Genomic DNA, 17,807 nt, shown 5'->3' with positions numbered 1-17,807 from the left:
CCTCCCTGCACTCCATGTCCCGGAGAAAAGAGCTGCCCTTCCCAGGAGCCTCAGCCCCGGACAGACAGGGCAGGGGCACGCAGCCCCTCACGCCAGGCGACAGCGCCGAGGGCAACAGAGGTGGCAGCTGGGACTGGAGGGCATGGAGGACGAGGCTGGGAAGACACCTGGCGAGTGAGGGGTCTGGGGAGTGAGCAAGGTGACAGGAAGGCAGCCCAGGTTGGGGAGCACCACGGGCGGCCTTGAGACAAGAAAAGCCGAGACAAGCTCGCAGGGAGGCAGACAGGTTTGCCCGGCCCGAGCAGTGAGCCCAGGGAGGAAGGTCCCCACCCCAGGAAGAGTGGGCTAGTCTGAGAGGGTGGCAAGAAAGACAGAACAAAGCCTGGGGCACGCACGGGGTGGGGTTCCACGCTGGGGGTCTCGCGGCAGGAGCTTCCTGCCCTCCCCTGGGGCTCCGCTCTGCCTCCCTTCCAGTAGCATTTTTCATTCCATCTGCCCGAGGCCTGCCTGTCTCCTGGGTTTCTGGGAACTGACCTTCCTTCTCTCTCTCGGTGAATTGGTGGAAACTTCTCTGCGCTGCCTGGGATGTCATCGTGTATGATCTTGTGTTCACCTTGTTCTTCCCGTTTCTCCTCCCCTGCCCCCACCTCCTGCCCTCTCTCCTTCCTGCTCACTCTCCCTTCCCTTTCCTTGTCTTTCGGTCTCTCCTCTTCCTGGTGGTGGTGGTGTCGGTGCAGCTGAGGTGGCAGGAGGCAAGGCTGTCCCTGCACTACCAGAGAGTGGCCAGTCAGAGCCTGAGCCGCCTGAAGTGGAAAGCGGAACAAAGGCTACGGGTAATAACTTTCTCCTCGGAGCCAAAGACAGGCCAGGACTGGCGTGTGGGACCTGAGGGCAGAGCCGGACCCCTGCCCACGGTACACCCACCAGCTCCCTCAGCTGCCCGGAAAGGGGAGGAGGAAGATTTGGACCTAAGGACGCAGACAGGCCCTGTGCTGTCCGTCCAGCCTTAAGAAGCCACCTGTCCAGGCTCCCGTTCAGAGCAGCAGGGATAAACACCTGCGTGCAGTTGTGAGAGGGGCAGGGAAGCCTGGCCTGGTGCCGGGAGCCCACTGTCCTTCACCTGATGCTCGAGCAGCTGTTTCCCCACCCCAGATGCCACTTCAGTGTCACTGTGGAAAACAGCTGAAAGGGCCTCCCAGGTTCCACAGTGGTTCTCTGAACTTCCTGCCTGTCAGGAACCCTCCAAATCTTTCCTCTAGCTGTCTCTGACACCCCTTGGTTGGGTCGAAGGACCTCCAGAGGCTCATGGCATGGATGGCAGAGGAGCAGGGCAGGGCTGCAGTTCATCCAGAGCTGGAGTCAGGCAGGGCGAGAGGGCTGCTGCCCGCTCCTTTTAGAAGAAGAGCCTGAAACCAGCCCCTGATCTGTTTACTCAAGGAGTGGGAGCCACTCCCATTTCCCCAAATAAAACACTGCAGCCCGACACTTCTCCCTTGAGTGAGCAACGTACCGTCTAGAAAGGCTGGGGAGCAGGGCTTTTAGGGGGCTGGCAGACAGTGAGCAAGGCCCACGTGCCCCGAGTTCGCCTGGAGAGGGCTACCTGGCCTGCACTATCAAGCAGCTGGGGAACACCACGGGAGTGGGAGGATAGCTCCAACTTCTCTGTTTGCCTCCTGATCGCTTTTCTCTTCTTGTGGGGACAGGGAACTGCTTTTATGTCAGCATGCCAGCAGGACCCCTGGACTCAAGCACCGACCTTTTAGGGGCACCCACGAGTCCCCCTCAGCCTGACAGCCTCCCTGCAGGGCAGATAGAGCCTCAGCCTCAGCTGCAGGGAGGCAATGGAGATCCAAGACGCCCCAGCTGCGCTCCCCCAAGCCTGGCCCTCAGGGACGTGGGCATGATCTTCCGTACCATCGAGCAGCTCACCCGCAAGCTCAACAGGCTCAAGGTGAGGGAAACAGGGCTTGTCCCTGCAAGACTTCAGTCCGTCACCCCAAAACCATTCCCTATGAGCCCTAGATCCTGTCCTGGCCCAGGGATCTTCCCCCATCCCACCCAGCCACCCTTAAATTACACCCCCTTCCCCAAGGCCTAGCACAGATCAGAGTGTGACTCCTTCCCCAGGGGCCTTAGGAATAGAAGGACTCAAGCAGACATTCTCCCTCCAACTCTTCCAGGACATGGAGCTGGCCCACAGAGAGCTGCTCAAGTCCCTTGGGGGAGAGTCGTCTGGTGGCACCACGCCTGTGGGCAGTTTCCACACAGAAGCAGCTCGATGGACAGATGGCTCCCTCTCACCTCCCGCTAAGGAGCCCCTGGCTTCTGACTCCAGGAACAGCCATGAACTGGGGCCCTGCCCTGAGGATGGTGAGTGAAGCCAGGTCTCTCTCGGTACCTACTGTGAGGGAGAAGTCCCCCAACTTGTGAGGACGCATTGCCAAGCAGTAAGAGGTGGTGGTTCTGAGAGACTGGTTTCCCCTTGAGTGAAACGAATTCATTCCCTCAGCATCGGAGACAGACCCCACAGACACTTCCCCGCAAAATGGGGAGCTTAGAATTGAGCCCTCTTATTCCTTGTGCTATGGGAGTAACCAGGAGGAGCCTGGTCTCACATCCAAGACCTTTTTTCCTTTTTTAAATTATTTTCATTGTGTGTGTGTGTGTGTGTGTGTGTGTGTGTGTGTGTGTGTTTATATATTCTATTTGAGATAAGGGCTTGCAGGTGCACACCACAGTGCTGGCCTAAGACTTATGCTTATTAAATGGCACAGAACCATACTGGGTGGGCCAGGCTATGTTGTAACTCAGGAAGACTTGGCACATACCTACTTGACCTAAGGGCCTTCGGGGCCGATGCAAGTGGAGTTCCGTAGATGGCCCTTTTCAAGCCCTACAAGAAATTAGGGTTTCTGGAGGAGAGGGAAGGTGCTGAAGGAGCTCCTCTCATGAGCCTGAACACTTTCTAGACAAAACACGTGGAAGTGGTGGCCTCAGGCTGGCCAGTTCCTCACCTTCATCCTCCTCCCGCAGGCTCTGACACCCCCCTGCAAGAGAGCGCAGCAGACGCAGCCGCATCACCAGGACCATAACCATGCAAACCACCAAATCCCCTGCGTCCCCACTCCTCCTTCAGGGACTGGCCTGAGACCGGACCCAGGGTGGGGGGATCCTAACTGTCCTCACTGTGGAGGAGGAAGTTGGGGAAACTAGGATCCAGCCAAGGCCTTGGGGGAGACTGGCATGTTGCTTGGTCTGCTCAGATCGGAGTCAAGTTTCAGTGTCTTTTCCCTCCCTCAGCCCAACCCTCTAAGGCCTGGTGTCTCCTAAGGATGCTGACTGCATCTGAAAGGCCCCCAGTCACCAGGGCTGCCCTCACCCCACACATGTGCATACGCGTGCACGTCCCCCTGAGACATGCAAGTGACAGAAGGAGACTTCTGTGTGAATGCACTTTCTTCCTCCCCTCTTTCTCCACAAGACCCCAGGCAGAGGTGGGTGTCTCCTCTCCCCGTTGTCACTTTGGTCCTATAAATATGTATGTATTGTATGTGCATCTTTGCTGTTGTAAATAACTTTGACCTTTTTTGTTCCTGTTCCTGGAGCGCTGGAGACAGTTATGGAAGGAGCTGCTAAGGGAAGAGGGGGTTCACTTGTATCTCCTAGTTAACCCAGCCCCAGGATCAGGCCTAAACGGGGAACCAGGCCTGAGTGTCCCTGTCCCTGTGAGTGGGAAGGTCTGGCTCCCCATCCCACCTGGCTCCGGAGCCTGCCCTCCACAGCTTGCTGCCGAGCTGCTCCCTCCCTCCCTGGACTCCTCATCTTTGCAAGATGGGACCATGGGAGTTTCTCGCCCCACCTATGTTCCCTCTTCCCCATCCTGTCCCTGTAGAAAACCAGTGAAGCAGGTACGGAGCTGAAGACTGGGCCCCAGGAGGTGGGGAGAGGGGGTCTGAATGCTAGGTCCCTGAATTCACCCAGGACCATCCGAGGGGCCACCGGCCCCATCACCAGGTCCTCACCAACTCTCCCCGATGAATAGAATATACACACTGTGCTAGGTGTACATATACATATATATATATAAATATATATATATATAATATATAATATATAGATATGGAAATGACTGTTTTGCTGTTAAGATGATGTATACTCTTTTATTTTCTTCCTTTCATGGTTAAGATTTTTTTTTAAGAAAAGTTAAATATTCTTCAGTGGTGGTGTGTGTGTTTCTTGGAATCGCTGTGATGAAAGACACAGTGTTTGTTCCCTGTAAGCCTGGTTAGGATTGGATAGTAGGATCCAGAGGGAGCCCTCCCACCTCAAGACCCCGATCTTGCCTCTTCCCTCCCAGAGCTTCAGATGTGCACTCACTGAACTGGGGGCTGGGCAAACTGAAGTTATACAACCCCATGGAGAAAACCTGACAAAACACTGAACTCAGTTACACACACACACACACACGTACATGTATATATATATATAAAGGAGCTAGTGGACCCCAAGTCAAGAGGTCTCATGAGCTGCCCTCAGTGAGCTTCAGTACTTTAAAAGCCAAACCTAAGTCGGAGGGTTCCCCCAGGCCCAGCCAGTTCCTCACTGTCATCACCCATCCACATCCCACAGACACAGCCACATCACCAAGACTGTAGCCATATCACTTGTCTCCCGGCATTCAGTGTTGGATTCCAGTGACAAATTCTCTTCCAGCCCTAAATATCTAATACCCTGACTCCTGTACCTCTCACAGTCCTCGGCTGTGCCCTCATTAGGGTACAGTCTAGTTGGGCATCAGAACTGATACAGGAGTCATTACTGGTGAAGGGTGGGGATAAGGATATGGGCTGAAGGGGTCACCGAAGCTCTAGAGGACATGGCAGGGTTCCCTGCAGAAGCTGGGGTGACTGACCATCCAGCACCTCAATGTGTTCAGTGTTGGGAATTCAAAGAAATGATGGGTTTTCCCTGGAGAAGCTCGCTCCGCAGCTAGCTGCAGAGAGATAGCTGAGGCAGTGAGACCAGGAGGGCTCCAGGCACTCAGAGGCAGGAGACAGGCCCAGGTGCCGCTGAGCCACATAGTAAGATGGCAGGACAAGGGAATTCTAGGTAGGCAGAGGCAATGGAATGAGGGAAGTGGGACTAGAGAATGTGGAACAGGTTGAATCAGAAGTGAGGAAGGGAGGCTGGTCCTTGTTGATCTGCGCCTTCTCAGACACTCCTGTAGGTTACAGGTAGGCTCCCCAGAAGCCAGTCCTGTGCTCTCTGGGCACTGGCAGGGGACCTCAGCGGAGGCAGCACTGAAGGGTAAAGGTTTGGGGCCCCTGACTTGGCTCAGGAACCTCACACCTCTGGTTTCAGATTGCTGACTTCTGCAGGCAGTGTTATTAGGGTTCATGTTCAATGCTTGGCCTTTGCTGTGTAGATATTGAGAGTTTAGAACCCTCTCCAAAGTGGCCTGCCAAGCCTTTGTTCATTTTCTTCACCTGAGCCCTTTACTGCTGCTCCAAACCAGTCAATCACCTTGACCAGCCAGGCAGGGAGGCAGAAGGGAGCGGGCGTGGAGCCTCTGTGCTCCATTTCTCTGCTTTGCCTACTCCTGCTTCCACTCCCTCTCCCAAGCCTGCGCGTGTCAGTTACTAACCCCTATCCCAAATCTTTCTGAATGCAAACCCTGGCATAATGCATGTCCCCTAGGGAACACAGTGGGGGAATGGCTATTGCCAGAGCAAGGAAGAACTAGCCCCCAGGAAGCAGAAAGGCAATGCTCCTGGCTAGCTGAGGCCAGGGAGCTGAGATCATCCCCAGCAGAACTGTAATGCAGACCATCACTTTTCAGCCATTCCTGGCCATGTAACATGGACAGACACACAAAATCCAAATGTTCTAAGTAGTTCTGGAAGAAAGTTTTCAGACAACGTCATCAAGGAAAAGAATAGCAACAGACTTTGTTATTGGTCTGAGAGCTCCCCCAGGGAGGTCAGTCCACACAGGGACAGGGGGTGCTTCTGTGGCTCAGCGTCTCAGAGGCAAGCAGGCGGGAGGGGCTCGGGGAAGAAAGCCATGGCCTCGTCCTCCCTGAGCTTGACCTTAATGGGGTCCCTTGGCAACATCAGTTCCTGGATCTTGGCATACGCAGGACATTGTGGAGCAAAGCAATTTTTCTGAAAAGAGGAAAAGGAAGGCTGACATCTGACAAGGAGAATGAAGATTGGTCCTCTGGGAGAAAAAAAAATGGTCCTGGGACAGGGTGGGTTAAGGGCTGGGAGACATGCAGAAAAAGTGATTAATACTGTTGATCTTTCAGCAAGAGTGGAGGTTTTCTTGTGATTTTTAAAAAAAGAAGCAGAGAAGCTATAGACCTTCCTTGAAAACGGGGAGAGAGACCCTCCTGCAGCAGCTGTCTAGTGTGACAGCTGATAGGGGCAAGCTCTCCTTTGGCAGGAGAAAGGGACTCACAGCCAGCGACAGCCACAGCAGCCCCACTGGACCCTTGGACACGCTCTTGTCCTTGGAGAACTGCACCTGGTGCTGCACCGTGGCGAGGAAGCCCTCCAGCCCCGCCTCTGTGATGCGGTTCCCTGGTGGAAGATGCAGAGAGGTGATCTCTTAACGCCACAGGCCCCTCTGGCACCTGACACACCAGACACCCCCAGCAGCCCAGCTCCCCACTCCAGACTCACTGGCCGTGGCCCACCTTTCCCTGACCTGGCCCTTCACCCAGCTCTCCTGTAATTCTCTGACTGTCCCTCACTTTTTCCTCTTCTTCCCTCTCCCATTCCCCATCTCTCTAACTCCCCTCATTACTCATCGCCTGTCCTCAGTCTCCTCCCAGACTCAGCACTTCCCCTGGCTCCCCAAGCCCTGTGCAAGAGAGCCTTGGGGGACATGGAGCCCAAAGATAGGAGGACCAGGTCCGCTCCATGGAGTCAGGACAGGCACCCTCAGGCAGGACAGCGCCTCATGGCAGAAAGACAGGGGAGGCTGGCAGACATACGGAGGAGGTTGAGGTGCAAAAGGACCTTGTTCCCAGGCATGAAAACTTTCCCATCTCGGTGCTCCACTGGCTCCAGGAGAGGGTTGATCACCTCAGTAGCCTCAACAACCAGCTGCTAAAGCAGAATACTAATTGCAGCAGACAGCAGGAGAGCTGGTCAACAAGCCATTCATTCATTCATTCATTCAACATACATGTTTTGACTGCCGGCTATACTCCAGGCTTTGTCCTAGGTACTGGGGATACAAAAATAAATAACCCATGCCCTCAAGAAGCTCGTTTGTATGGGTGAGCCAGAACGTGAAAGAGTAATGTGGTCTAGAGTGACCGCTGACAGAGGTAGGCTCAGGGCACTGTGGGAGCCGGAAAAGGGTACCTAGGCCAGGCCAGGAGGGGTCTCCTGGCTGGGGAGGGCGGTGAGCTGAAGTGTGGATGCACGTGATATTGTCAGATGAAGATGGCAAAGGTGTTCTAGGCATAGAAAGCAGGTGCTTTGTGTTGTTCTGGAGGCGTGAAACCGTATGTGGCATTTGGGTTTTACTAAGTGTTTCCCAACACCTAAAGCAATAAGGACAATGGATTGAGGGAAGTGATAATGACAGCAGGATGAAAAGAAATTGCAACAGTCCTAGTGACAATCAGCAGCCTGATCGAGACAGAGGCAAAGACGAAAAATGGGAATTGAAAGGCAACCCCACCCTCTTCCGCCCTCTGAAGGGCCTTTTTTGTAAGATTTTGTCTTGGGTGCCACAGAAGACTCCTGAAAGCAGAGGGCCCCTTCCCTGCCTAGGATGTGCAGGGGGTCTTCCGATGGAAGAGAAAAATACAGAGAGGCAGACCCTCAGGCAGCTGACAGAACCGAGGGCTGGGGGGCGGCAGGAGCACTGGAGGCAGCCCAGGAAGATTTCCAACGCAAGGAGCAAGTTGGTCCAAGTCAAAAGGGGGCAGAGAAGATCCAGGGGCAAAAGAGAGAGGGTCTGAAGAAGGACCCATGCACAGGGTAGGACGGAGCACTGCCATGACTATAAAAATGCCCCACCTTCCCCGGAGAGCTACTGAGAGGGGCGAAAAAAGAGGATGCTTTGTTCCTATGCAACTGTCCAAGCAAGTGATGGAGGTGCTGGTGATGAACTGAGGGCCTCTAGGGGAGCAGCCTGGCTGAGCTGAGACAGCGGATCCAAAGTGTGGGCTGTTAACAGGCAAGGAAAAGCAGAAGGGGCCTGCTCCCATTATTCCCACAGAAGCCCAGGGTGAGATGGGAGCAGGTTTCAAGTGAGGTTGGGACAGGAGTGGAGGACAAATTTGAAAGCAAATGGCTGCTGCCACAGCATGGGGCTGGAGACCACATTCCAGGAGGGGCTGGGATGAGAGGTCCCAGGCAAGCCTGGAATCCCGAGGCTGTGCCCTTTGCCTCCATTCCTCCCGGCAGCTTACCTCCGACTCCAGGAAGATGCTGCGCTTCTCCCTGCTCCCGATCTTGATGCCTTTTACCCTGCTTGGCTTCTGCTCAGGGATGGTTACCTCTGGGGCCAGATGAGGAGCCAGAATGCACAGTGCACATTTCTGATACCACCCAGGCTCCCTCCCCAGAGAGAACAGTCTAGGTGAGGCAAAGACACCCCCCAACCATGGGTTTGGGTGCAGTAGAAATGGCTGGAGGGGGCTGGGCATGGTAGCTCACACCTGTAATACCAGCAATTTGGGAGGCCAAAGTGGGAGGATCACCTGAGGTCAGGAGTTCTCAACCAGCCTGGCCAACATGGTGAAACCATTTCTCTACTAAAAATACAAGTTAAGTTAGCAGGGCATGGTGGTGCATGCCTGTAATCCCAGCTACTGGGTAGGCTAGGACAGGAGAATTGCTTGAACCCAGGAGGCGGAGATTGCAGTGAGCCGAGATCGCACCTCTGCACTCCAGCCTGGGTGACAGAGTGAGACTCCATCTCAAAAAAAAAGAAAAGAAAAGAAAAGAGAAGAAAAAGAAAAAAGAAATGGCTGGAGGGGGACCCCAGCTAGGTGGGTGGGTTCTTTGAAGACAGAGCCACAGAGCTCCAGCTCCGACAAAGGGGACGTGGAGAGCAGTGGCTCAGGACATCCGGGCCGGACAAGACTCCCCACATCATCCCACTGTGAGAAGGAAATCAGGCCCAGAGAGACATGGTGAGGCGAGCTCCAGGCAGGCGCGCTCAGGCCCAGAACAGCCTCCTGCACCCTGCCCAGCACTCTTTCCTCCTCCACGTGGGAAGGTGCTGCCCAGGGGCACCCGCACTTACTCCCCTTGCCTGCCTTTGTGGCGTCTTCTTTCTTAGGGGTTCCTTGTGTGGGCAACTGCCCAGCCCCTGACTTCTCCTCTTTCTTGGTCAATTCCTATGGAAAATGTGAGAAGAGAAGTGCAAGTCCCACCTCCGGAGGGGATGGGCAGTGGTGAGGGAAGGAGTGGGGTTAGGACCGGAGGCTTTAGGGGGAATTCAAAGGCCCATGTGGCCTTCTTCCCTCCACCGCCTCTGCACGTGATGGAAGCCCCCTCCGCTGTCCATCCAGCACCCAAGCTCTGTCCCATTGCACACCTACCCATGATTTCTCCTTTTTCTTGCCCAGGCCCTTAGGGGTTTTCATTGCCTGCGTCTTGTCTGTCTTGTCCACCAATGCGCTGTTGCTGATCCCTACCATCTGACTCTTCTCACGGTCTGTTTTGGAGTCCCCGTGTCTCGAGGAGGAGGGCTGTGCTCACAAATGGAAAGGGAGGGAGGAAGAAGCCAGAGCCCCCTCCTCAATGGGGGCATGAAAGGTAGCTGCACCCGTACTTGGGGAGCAGTGGAGCTGACAGCACCTCCCACCCACCTCCCTGCCTAAACGCTACAATAATTTGTAATGGACTCCTCTGGGGCGAGATGCTTTGGGGAAGAAATAGAAATAGCAGAGGGACCTGGGTGGGGGTGAGACGAAGGGTGAGGCAGGATCTCAGACTCTCATACTGAGGGGGGGAAATAGCAGCTAACTTTTATTGAGCTAAGTGCCAGGCACTATTTTAAATGGATCGCAGGAATTAAGTTATTAAATCCTCTCAACAGTCATGAAATAGGTACAGTCATCCCCACTTACAGATGAAGAAACTGAAGCAAGAAGTTAAGTAACAGGCCGGGCACAGTGGCTTATGCCTGTAATCCCAACACTTTGGGAGGCCAAGAGGGGCCGGATCACTTGAGACCAGGAGTTTGAGACCAGCCTGGTCAACACAGCAAAACCCCGTCTCTCTTAAAAAATCCAAAAATTAGCCAGGCCTGGTGGCACACGCCTGTAATCCCAACTTCTCAGGTGGTTGAGGCAGGAGAATAGCTTGAACCCTGGAGGCGGAGGTTGCAGTGAGCCGAGATTGCACCACTGCACTCCAGCCTGGGCAACAGAGCCAGACTCCGTCTCAAAAGAAAAAAAAAGAAGTTAAGAAGTTTAATTATCCCGAATATCCTGCACATAATGAAATAAAGCAAAATATTCTACCATTAAAAAAAAAAAGTTAAGAAGCTTAGTAACGTGCCCAAGGTCACAAGCTAGGTTATGGATGAGCCGGACTTCAGGTCCAGATGGTCTAAATCTAGTGTCCTGTCTCTTAACCAATACACTCTACTGCCCATAGGGTGGTTCTGCAATCAGAGCCCAACCAGCAGCGGTTTGGCAAACGTTTGTGCAGAAGTCGGAGGGAAAGACAGTCACCACAGAGGATGGAGATTTAACCGGATGTCCAGTTTGCTGAAAAGCAGCGGACTTCGGAAGTGGGCTCGAGGGTTAGAGGGCCTCTCCGCTGGTCCTGGGGCCTGGGGGTTCCTCACCGATCGCGAGCGCTCCTGCGTCCCTTTCTCCAGCAGGAGGCGCCGGCGCTCCACCACCTCGGTGTGCGTCAGCTCGAAGGGTCGCAGGACCTGCGGAAGACGGGCGCCCCAAAGTCGGACGCCAGCGGAGTCAGGGTCGGCTCCCCGCGCCAGTCCTCGTCCCGGACCCACCTGGTCGGCACACCCACCTCCGCCAGCTTCAGGGCGCCCTTGTCCTGGATGCGGTTGTGGGCCAGGGACAGCCAGAGCAGGGAACGGTTCAGCCGGAGGCCCTAAGGGGTGGTCAGGGAGGCGTGAGCCGCCCGAGCCGCCCCTGCGCCCAGCGGGTCTCTCCCCGCTGCGCACTCACGTCCGCGATGTAGCCCGCGCCCTCGTCCCCGATGTGGTTGAAGCCCAGGTTGAGCGAGACGAGGGTCCGGTTGCAGCTGCGCAGCGTGGACAGCGCCTGGCCCAGGAGTTGCGCCCCACGGTCATCGATGTTGTTGTTGCGCAGAGACAAGTGCGCGATCCTGGGCAGCCAGAGGGAGAAGGTGGGTCGCTGGAAACGGTGCAGGGTGTCCGCCGGAATTTGGGAGACTTGACGGCTTGAGGAGCCCTCTGGTCTGAGGATGTAGGGGCAGGAATCGAGGGCTCTTGCCGAGATGGTAGGGGGACAAGGAAGGCTGGGGACTAAAAATGGCTTGGGATTTCAGGACAGCCCCGGAGGAAGGGGTGAGGGCAGGGAGTCTCACGTGCTGTCCAAGGCCATGAGCTTGTGATAGGACTGCTCCGGCAGTGGGTTCCCCTCCAGATACACCTTCCTGAGGGCAGGGGAGATCTGAGAACCAGAAGGTACCACTGAGGCCAGGTAAGGGAGGGGAACAGAGAGGAAGTGTGGGTCTCTGGGAAGCAGCTAGGAAACAGAGTCGAAGGACTGCCCCCAATATAGAAAATATATGTGACAATTCCCCAGACTAAAAATTCAGAGGTGTGGCCATCTGAAGGGGCTGCTCCGCAAAGCTGGCGATCCGTGGTAGGGTGGCCTCTAAGATGGCCTTCGGTGATCCCCACTCCTAGAACTCATGCCCTGTCATCCTTTCCCCTTGAATGTGGACTTCACATTAAAAGTGACTCACTTCTGGCCGGGCACAGTGGCTCACACCTGTAATCCCAGCACTTTGCGGGGCTGAGGAGGATGGACTGCATGAGCTCAGGAGTTCGAGACCAGCCTGGGCAACAGGATGAAACCCCCTCCCTACTAAAAATACAAAAAAAAAAAAAAAAATAGCAGGATGTGGTGGTGCATGCCTGTAATCCCACCTTCTTGGGAGGCTGAGGCAGAGAAATCACTTTAACCCAGGAGGCAGAGGTTGCAGTGAGCCGAGACTGTGCCACTGCACTCCAGCCTGGGCAACAAAGCAAGACTCTTATCTCCAAAAAAAAAAGGAATAAAAAAGAAGTGACTCACTTCTAATGAACAGAACAGAGCAGAAGAGATGCGACAGCACTTCCAGGTTTAGGCTACGAAGGCCGTGGCTTCCGTCTTGAGTGCTCTCTGGCACTCTCTCAGATGGCCAGCTGCCATGTGGTAAGGACACTCCGCCAGCCTGTGGAGAGGCCCAGGCAGCCACACAAGCGAGTCTGGAGGTAGGTTCGCCACCGCAGTTGGTCCTTGAGGTTAACTGCAGTCCCAGTCAGCAGCTGTACGGCAACCTCAAACCCTGGGCCAGCGCACTCGGCCAGCCCACCCCCAGGTCATCTCACAGCAGCTATGAGATCACAAATGTGCGTTCTTTTAAGGCACCGAATCTCGGGGTTAATTTGTCACACAGCAATAGATAACTACGACATAACCCTCCACATGGCAGTGGCTTCTCTAACAGTGCTGTGAGAAAGGCAGTCCTGTTCTAAGTCACAACAAAAACCGAACTAATGGCCAGAATTTTCTCTATGTAAAAATTTGCTCTCACGATTTCTTATTTTGTTCAACCTTTCAGGCTGCCTCATCCGTGACGTAAACTTGGTTACATTCAGTTGAATTTTTTTATGTTGTGAGGACTTACTATTACACATTATTTACAGATGAATTCATATAGTTGTTTTCTGCTAGTTAATTACGATGATGGAAGGAAATATGTTTCATGGTGTTCTACACAGAGCGCTGGGGACCCCCAGCTGAAGAAGACACACTCCCTGCTCTCAAGGAGCGTCCATGCCATCGGCAGGAGGAAGACAGGCAAGCCACCGCAGGTGGGGTGCCCCCATGAAGCAAGAGAGGGCAAGCTGCTGTGGGAGCCTGGAGAAGGGGTGGGGCCAAATCAGCCTCTCCGCTAATGCTCCCAACCACAACTCTAGTTACCCTGCCTCATGCCTTGCTCCTGCTCCTTCCCATGTAAGAATGCCCTTTCCTAATTCCCTCTCTGGCCTGCTCCCAGGCCTTCTTCAGCTCAGTACCACCTCCTCCAGGCAGTCTTCCAGGTCTTCCTGCCCCATAAAGTGGGGTGGCCCTTCTCTCTGCCCGACTCCCTCCCCCGATGAACCAGTCCTCCATCACCAGTCTCCACACTGCCCTGCAGTACTTATTCTTGTGTCCTTTTCTCTCCCTCGCTGGACTGCGAGTTCCTGGAGGATAAGAACTGTGTCTTACCAGCCTCCGGTACAGGACCAGAGCTCCAGGCAGCATGAAGGAGAGAGAGAACCTCTGGGGAGGGAGTGGGGGGTAATGGGACTGACGCAGAGGGAGAGGATGAGCCCTGGAAGGTCAGGCTCTTTGGATACTGGTGTGGGCAGAAAAGCCGACCTGGCTTCTTGTCTGATGGGGGTATCATGATCCAACAGACATTGCCGGCTTCCGATTCCACAGAGATGCTAGCCAGGCCCACAGGAGTTAGCCACTTCCATGCCCACATTGCTCCCCTCTGACCACCCGCACAGCCAGGCCGTCCAGGCACTGGGGGCCTCCCGGTCTGCTGACCTGAGTGTGGATGAGCAGAGACGCAGGAGGTCGATGAAGGTGGTCAGGGTCTTATCCGTCAACCCCACCTTCCACAAGCTGGCATGGGCGGGAAGGGCAGAAACACAGAGCTAGGGGTCCCCTCCTACTGGAAAACACTTCCCACACCCACACCTGCCACAGTCTCCAGGGTCTCCCGTGCCCCTTGGTTCACTCTCCCAAGCCACCAGGAGCCCCACCTCTCACAAGGGCCTCCCGCCCATCCCTCCAGTGCCCCTCACTTGATGGCCTGTAGCTGGGTGAGCGGGGGCAGGCATTTAGAGAAAATACCCAGAATCCGTTCCTCAACCTTCCAACCTGCGGGGCCGAGAGGAGGCGGGCGCCTCAGGCCTGGGAGGCGCCGGGGGAGCAGGAGGGAGCGGGAGGGAGCGGGGACGGGCGGGGGGACACGGGCTCACCGCGGATGTAGATTTCCTTCACCGACTTGCTGTCCTCCTGCTCCAGCTCCACCTGGATGGTGGGCCGGAAGAACACGTATTTGCTCTCCAGACTGCTAAGGCTGCAGGACCCCGACAGCCGTGAGTCTTCTGGAAGAGGTGAGGAGGGAGGGGAGCAGCCGCCTCCCCACGCCCCACGCCCTGCCGGCCCACAGGTGCCCGGGTGGGATTAGGGGGCACCGCCGGCGTGGGAGGCACCGGCCTGCGGGCGCTGCCTCTCCGGCCACGCGCGCGTCTGCTGGGATTTGGAAAGAAAGACGGGAGACTCCTCCACCTCCTCACCGGCCTGGTCGAATCCCCCCATTCAAACACACACCGCCCCGCGTCCCGCCATTCTCCTGGCTTGGGAAGAGAGGTGAGGATGGTCGAGGCGGCCCAGGTAGGCACCGGGGAGCTCCACTGTCACTCACCTGGGGTGACCTTTTCCGACAAAGAGGCAGAGGGGACAAAGGGCGGGTGAGGGCAGGGCCGGTTGACAACTTTGGGGAAGTCCATGTAGCCCGACCTCGTGCAGAGCTCCGTGAAGTCGATCTCGAGGACCCCTGAGCACTGGTACTCCTCTGTGGGGGCAGGCAGGGGCATGAGAGAAGGGGCCACGCCCACCCCTGGCTCCTCAGGTTCACCCACGCGGACTGGCGCCCCTCCTCAGACCGACATCTTTACAGCCATTCAACTTGCAAATGCCTGGAAAAACGGGGGACTAGCAACTTGCAAATGCTTGGAAGAAAGGGGACTAGCGGCGTGCACGGTAGACAAGGTGTCGCCTCTTCTGTGTGCTGGCTTCCCCACCCCCAGGTCAAAGCCACTGCCACCCCTGCTCTCCACTCCCAGCCCGGCCTCCGCCTCTCCTGGCGTCCCCAGCCCAGCCTCGCCACAAGTGTTCCTTCCTTGCTGGAACTGCTCAGGGTCCCTGGGAGGGAGACGCACAGGCCCGATGTGAGTTCCTTTCTACTCCCACCCCTTCCCTACACATACGACCAAGTGCGGCAAAACCACACTATTATTTAACACTTCCTCTGTCCAGTGTGTTTATATGGCACTTCCTCGTGTCCAGTTCTAAAATCCTTTAGAAATATTAACTCATGTGTGAGTTATATTAATTCACACTTGCCCACCCCATCTCATCCTGAGGGCGGTGCGCTGCGAGCTTGAGACTCTGAGTCTTCAAGAGATCCTTGCTCTTTCTGGCTCCCCACTAAGAAGTGGTTCCTAGAGTTAGGACCGGAGGCCCTGCCACGTGCCAGACAACCTGGAGCTCCACAGAACAGGGAGCCTGCCCGAGGGCATGGAGGGACCGGCAGGATGAAGAGAGCTCGAGGGTTCATGGGGAAAGTTGTGAGAGGCATGTTCCTCTTGTGTCTGGCCGTCAGCGGGACCCCAGGTGCACGGTTAAATGGGCGAAGCAGGTAGGACAAGGCATAGGGAAAATGCAGTGACCCCTGGGCTGGCTGGGTCCTGCACACCTCCCAGCCCTCCCAAACTTCCCTCTGCTGGGAGAGCCCCTCACGCCTCCTTGCTTCACTCATACCTCCCTTCTCAAGAACAGAGATTTTCAAACTTTAACATCTTAAGAATCACCTGGAGAGCCTGTTAAAACCATTTCCTGGGCCCTATCCCCAGAGATTCTGATTCTGTAGCCCGGGTGAGGCCCATGATTTTGCATTTTTAGCAACTTCCCAGATGATGCCGAAGTGGCTGGTCCGACAGCACCTATAGAGAAGCCCTGCTCTCAAACCGCGAGAACGGCACCGCCCACGCGGTGGAAACAGGCTCTCTGCACCCGAACACCTGTCAGACAGCACAGCTCTCCTCTGCCACTACACCCCTACCTCACGCTCACTAATGGTCTCAGCTCATAGCTTCTTGAGAAATAGAAGCCATTAGATAGGACTGCTTCTAAATCCCTACACATTTCTATATGGGCCATCAGCGAGCCCACATCTGCCCCTGCCACAGCACACCGTGGTGTCTGCTAAGGCCACCGTGACCTCCATGTTGCCTATCCAGGTCCTGTGCAGGCGTCACTCCCATTCTCTCCTCCCTCTCTGCTGGCTGCCCAGACTCTCCTGCCAGGTCCTCGTCCTCTACAACCTGTAAGGCTGCGTCCTGAGCCCTCTGCTCTTCTCTAGTTATAGACTCCCTGCCTCCTGGAGGGGTCTCTCTCATTGCCAGGACTTAACTGTGCCAGAACATCAGCAGCTCCGAAAGCCACAACTCCACCCCTGACCTCTCCTAGGCACTGCTGACCCATGTGTCCAGCTGGCATCACCCCTTGGAGCTCTTCCCTTACATGCACCTCCTTCGGGCTTTCCCATCTCCATGAGTGGCACCTCCTCCCACCCTGTGCCCAGTCCAGAAGCCTGAGAATCATTCTTGCTCTGTCCCTCACTCCCCATCCTGTCCATTCCTTCACCAACTCTTATTACTTCTACCTCCAAAGTGTTTCTCTGAGGAGCCTAACCCAAGGACCCCTCCCCAATCTCACTGCCCTATCCCAACTCCCACTGTCCCCGGACTAGGCTGTTGAAATAGTCTGGTGACTCATCTCTCTGCCTCCTTCCAGCTCATTTTCTATACAGCAGCCGTGTGTGTGTGTGTGTGTGTGTGTGTGTGTGTGTGTGTGTGTTTAATGTAACTGGCTTCATACCTGTAGGGGATTCTATACTGTCTTATCTTCCCTTCCAGAAGATGCTCTTTCCCCAGCTCATATTCCTTCCCCCACCCACCAGCACTGACGAGGAGATAGCACCTGGCAAATGCTGGGCGAGCAGAGCCTTTTCCCAAGGTTTTTACTTCGATTCCAGAGACAGCAAGTTCTTGTCCAGTAATGTTGAAGCTGGCAGACTTGTATCAAGAAGTCTTCCGATACATTTCCCCTCCGTGCTTAGTTTGGTTGGGGTTCTATCACTTGCAACAGAAAGGGCCACACCTCTCCTTACACCATTCTATTCGTTTTCTTTCCCAGAGGATGTAAACCCCATGGGAGCAGGGCTGCGTCCCTCTCGTTCTCTTCTGTGACTTACCTGGCCTCGTGGCTGGCACTTGGAAAGTAATTGTTGAATCAATGAGTGAACATCTATAAACTCTGCTCAAAGGCACCTCCTGGCATCCCCCGCCCCCCACCCGTGCCCTCACCCCCTGGACCTTCCTCTCTATCTTATCGCATCTTATTGGTATTTGTCAGCATCCCAAACCAGGGTGTGGGTTAAGATCAAGTTCCATTCAAACATCTATCAAGCCGAGATTCAGAAACTCACCCTGGGTATGTGTGAGTTCAGCCATAGCCGTCGAGCAGTGAGTAGCGGGTGGGAACCCGGGAAGACGCAGCCTGGAGGCCCGATCCCCCAACCCCCGCGCTAGCGTACCAGGGTTTTTGGGCTCCTCCTCGCCCACGGGAGGCAGAACGGCCGCCGGCTTCTCTTTGGCCGAGCGCTCCCCCTTTTTGGTCACCGCGCCAGACGACTTCTGGGTCCCCGGACGCGGGGCCCTGGGCGAGGCCCCCGGGGCGCTCTGCTCGCTCGACATGCTGGTGTTGTCCGCAGCGTCTCTGGCAC

General features: G+C 55.5%; 2 protein-coding genes across 14 annotated transcripts in view; one reads left to right on the top strand and one right to left on the bottom strand.

Moving 5' to 3' along the window:
• The window catches only part of ARHGEF11 (Rho guanine nucleotide exchange factor 11), a 112,386-nt gene extending 108,173 nt beyond the window's left edge, over nucleotides 1–4,213 (top strand). For all 13 annotated transcript variants that reach the window (XM_064370351.1, XM_064370352.1, XM_064370350.1 and 10 more), the window contains 4 exons: nucleotides 738–833; nucleotides 1,704–1,951; nucleotides 2,181–2,370; nucleotides 3,034–4,213. In XM_064370351.1, the coding sequence (XP_064226421.1) occupies nucleotides 738–833; nucleotides 1,704–1,951; nucleotides 2,181–2,370; nucleotides 3,034–3,092 (593 nt within the window). In that variant the 3' untranslated portion in view covers nucleotides 3,093–4,213. The remainder of the gene's footprint in view (nucleotides 1–737; nucleotides 834–1,703; nucleotides 1,952–2,180; nucleotides 2,371–3,033) is intronic.
• Nucleotides 4,214–5,902: 1,689 nt separating this feature from the next.
• LRRC71 (leucine rich repeat containing 71) lies at nucleotides 5,903–17,778 on the bottom strand. Its single transcript, XM_012449785.3, has 15 exons — nucleotides 17,619–17,778; nucleotides 14,664–14,813; nucleotides 14,215–14,343; nucleotides 14,038–14,113; nucleotides 13,778–13,855; nucleotides 11,556–11,624; nucleotides 11,174–11,333; nucleotides 11,013–11,096; nucleotides 10,825–10,914; nucleotides 9,569–9,718; nucleotides 9,271–9,364; nucleotides 8,432–8,520; nucleotides 6,998–7,109; nucleotides 6,460–6,581; nucleotides 5,903–6,164 (listed from the first exon to the last, which is right to left on the bottom strand). Exons 1-15 carry the CDS (start codon nucleotides 17,776–17,778, stop codon nucleotides 6,024–6,026), a joined length of 1,704 nt encoding a protein of 567 aa, XP_012305208.3. The 3' UTR covers nucleotides 5,903–6,023.
• Between the last annotated feature and the right edge of the window lie 29 nt (nucleotides 17,779–17,807).

This window comes from Aotus nancymaae, unplaced genomic scaffold, assembly GCF_030222135.1.
Source record: "Aotus nancymaae isolate 86718 unplaced genomic scaffold, 86718_ANA_hifiasm-v0.15.2.pri h1tg000108l, whole genome shotgun sequence".
In the NCBI taxonomy this organism is placed as follows: domain Eukaryota; kingdom Metazoa; phylum Chordata; class Mammalia; order Primates; family Aotidae; genus Aotus; species Aotus nancymaae.
Note: the sequence above shows the minus strand (reverse complement) of the source record. Positions and strands in the feature narration are given on the sequence as shown.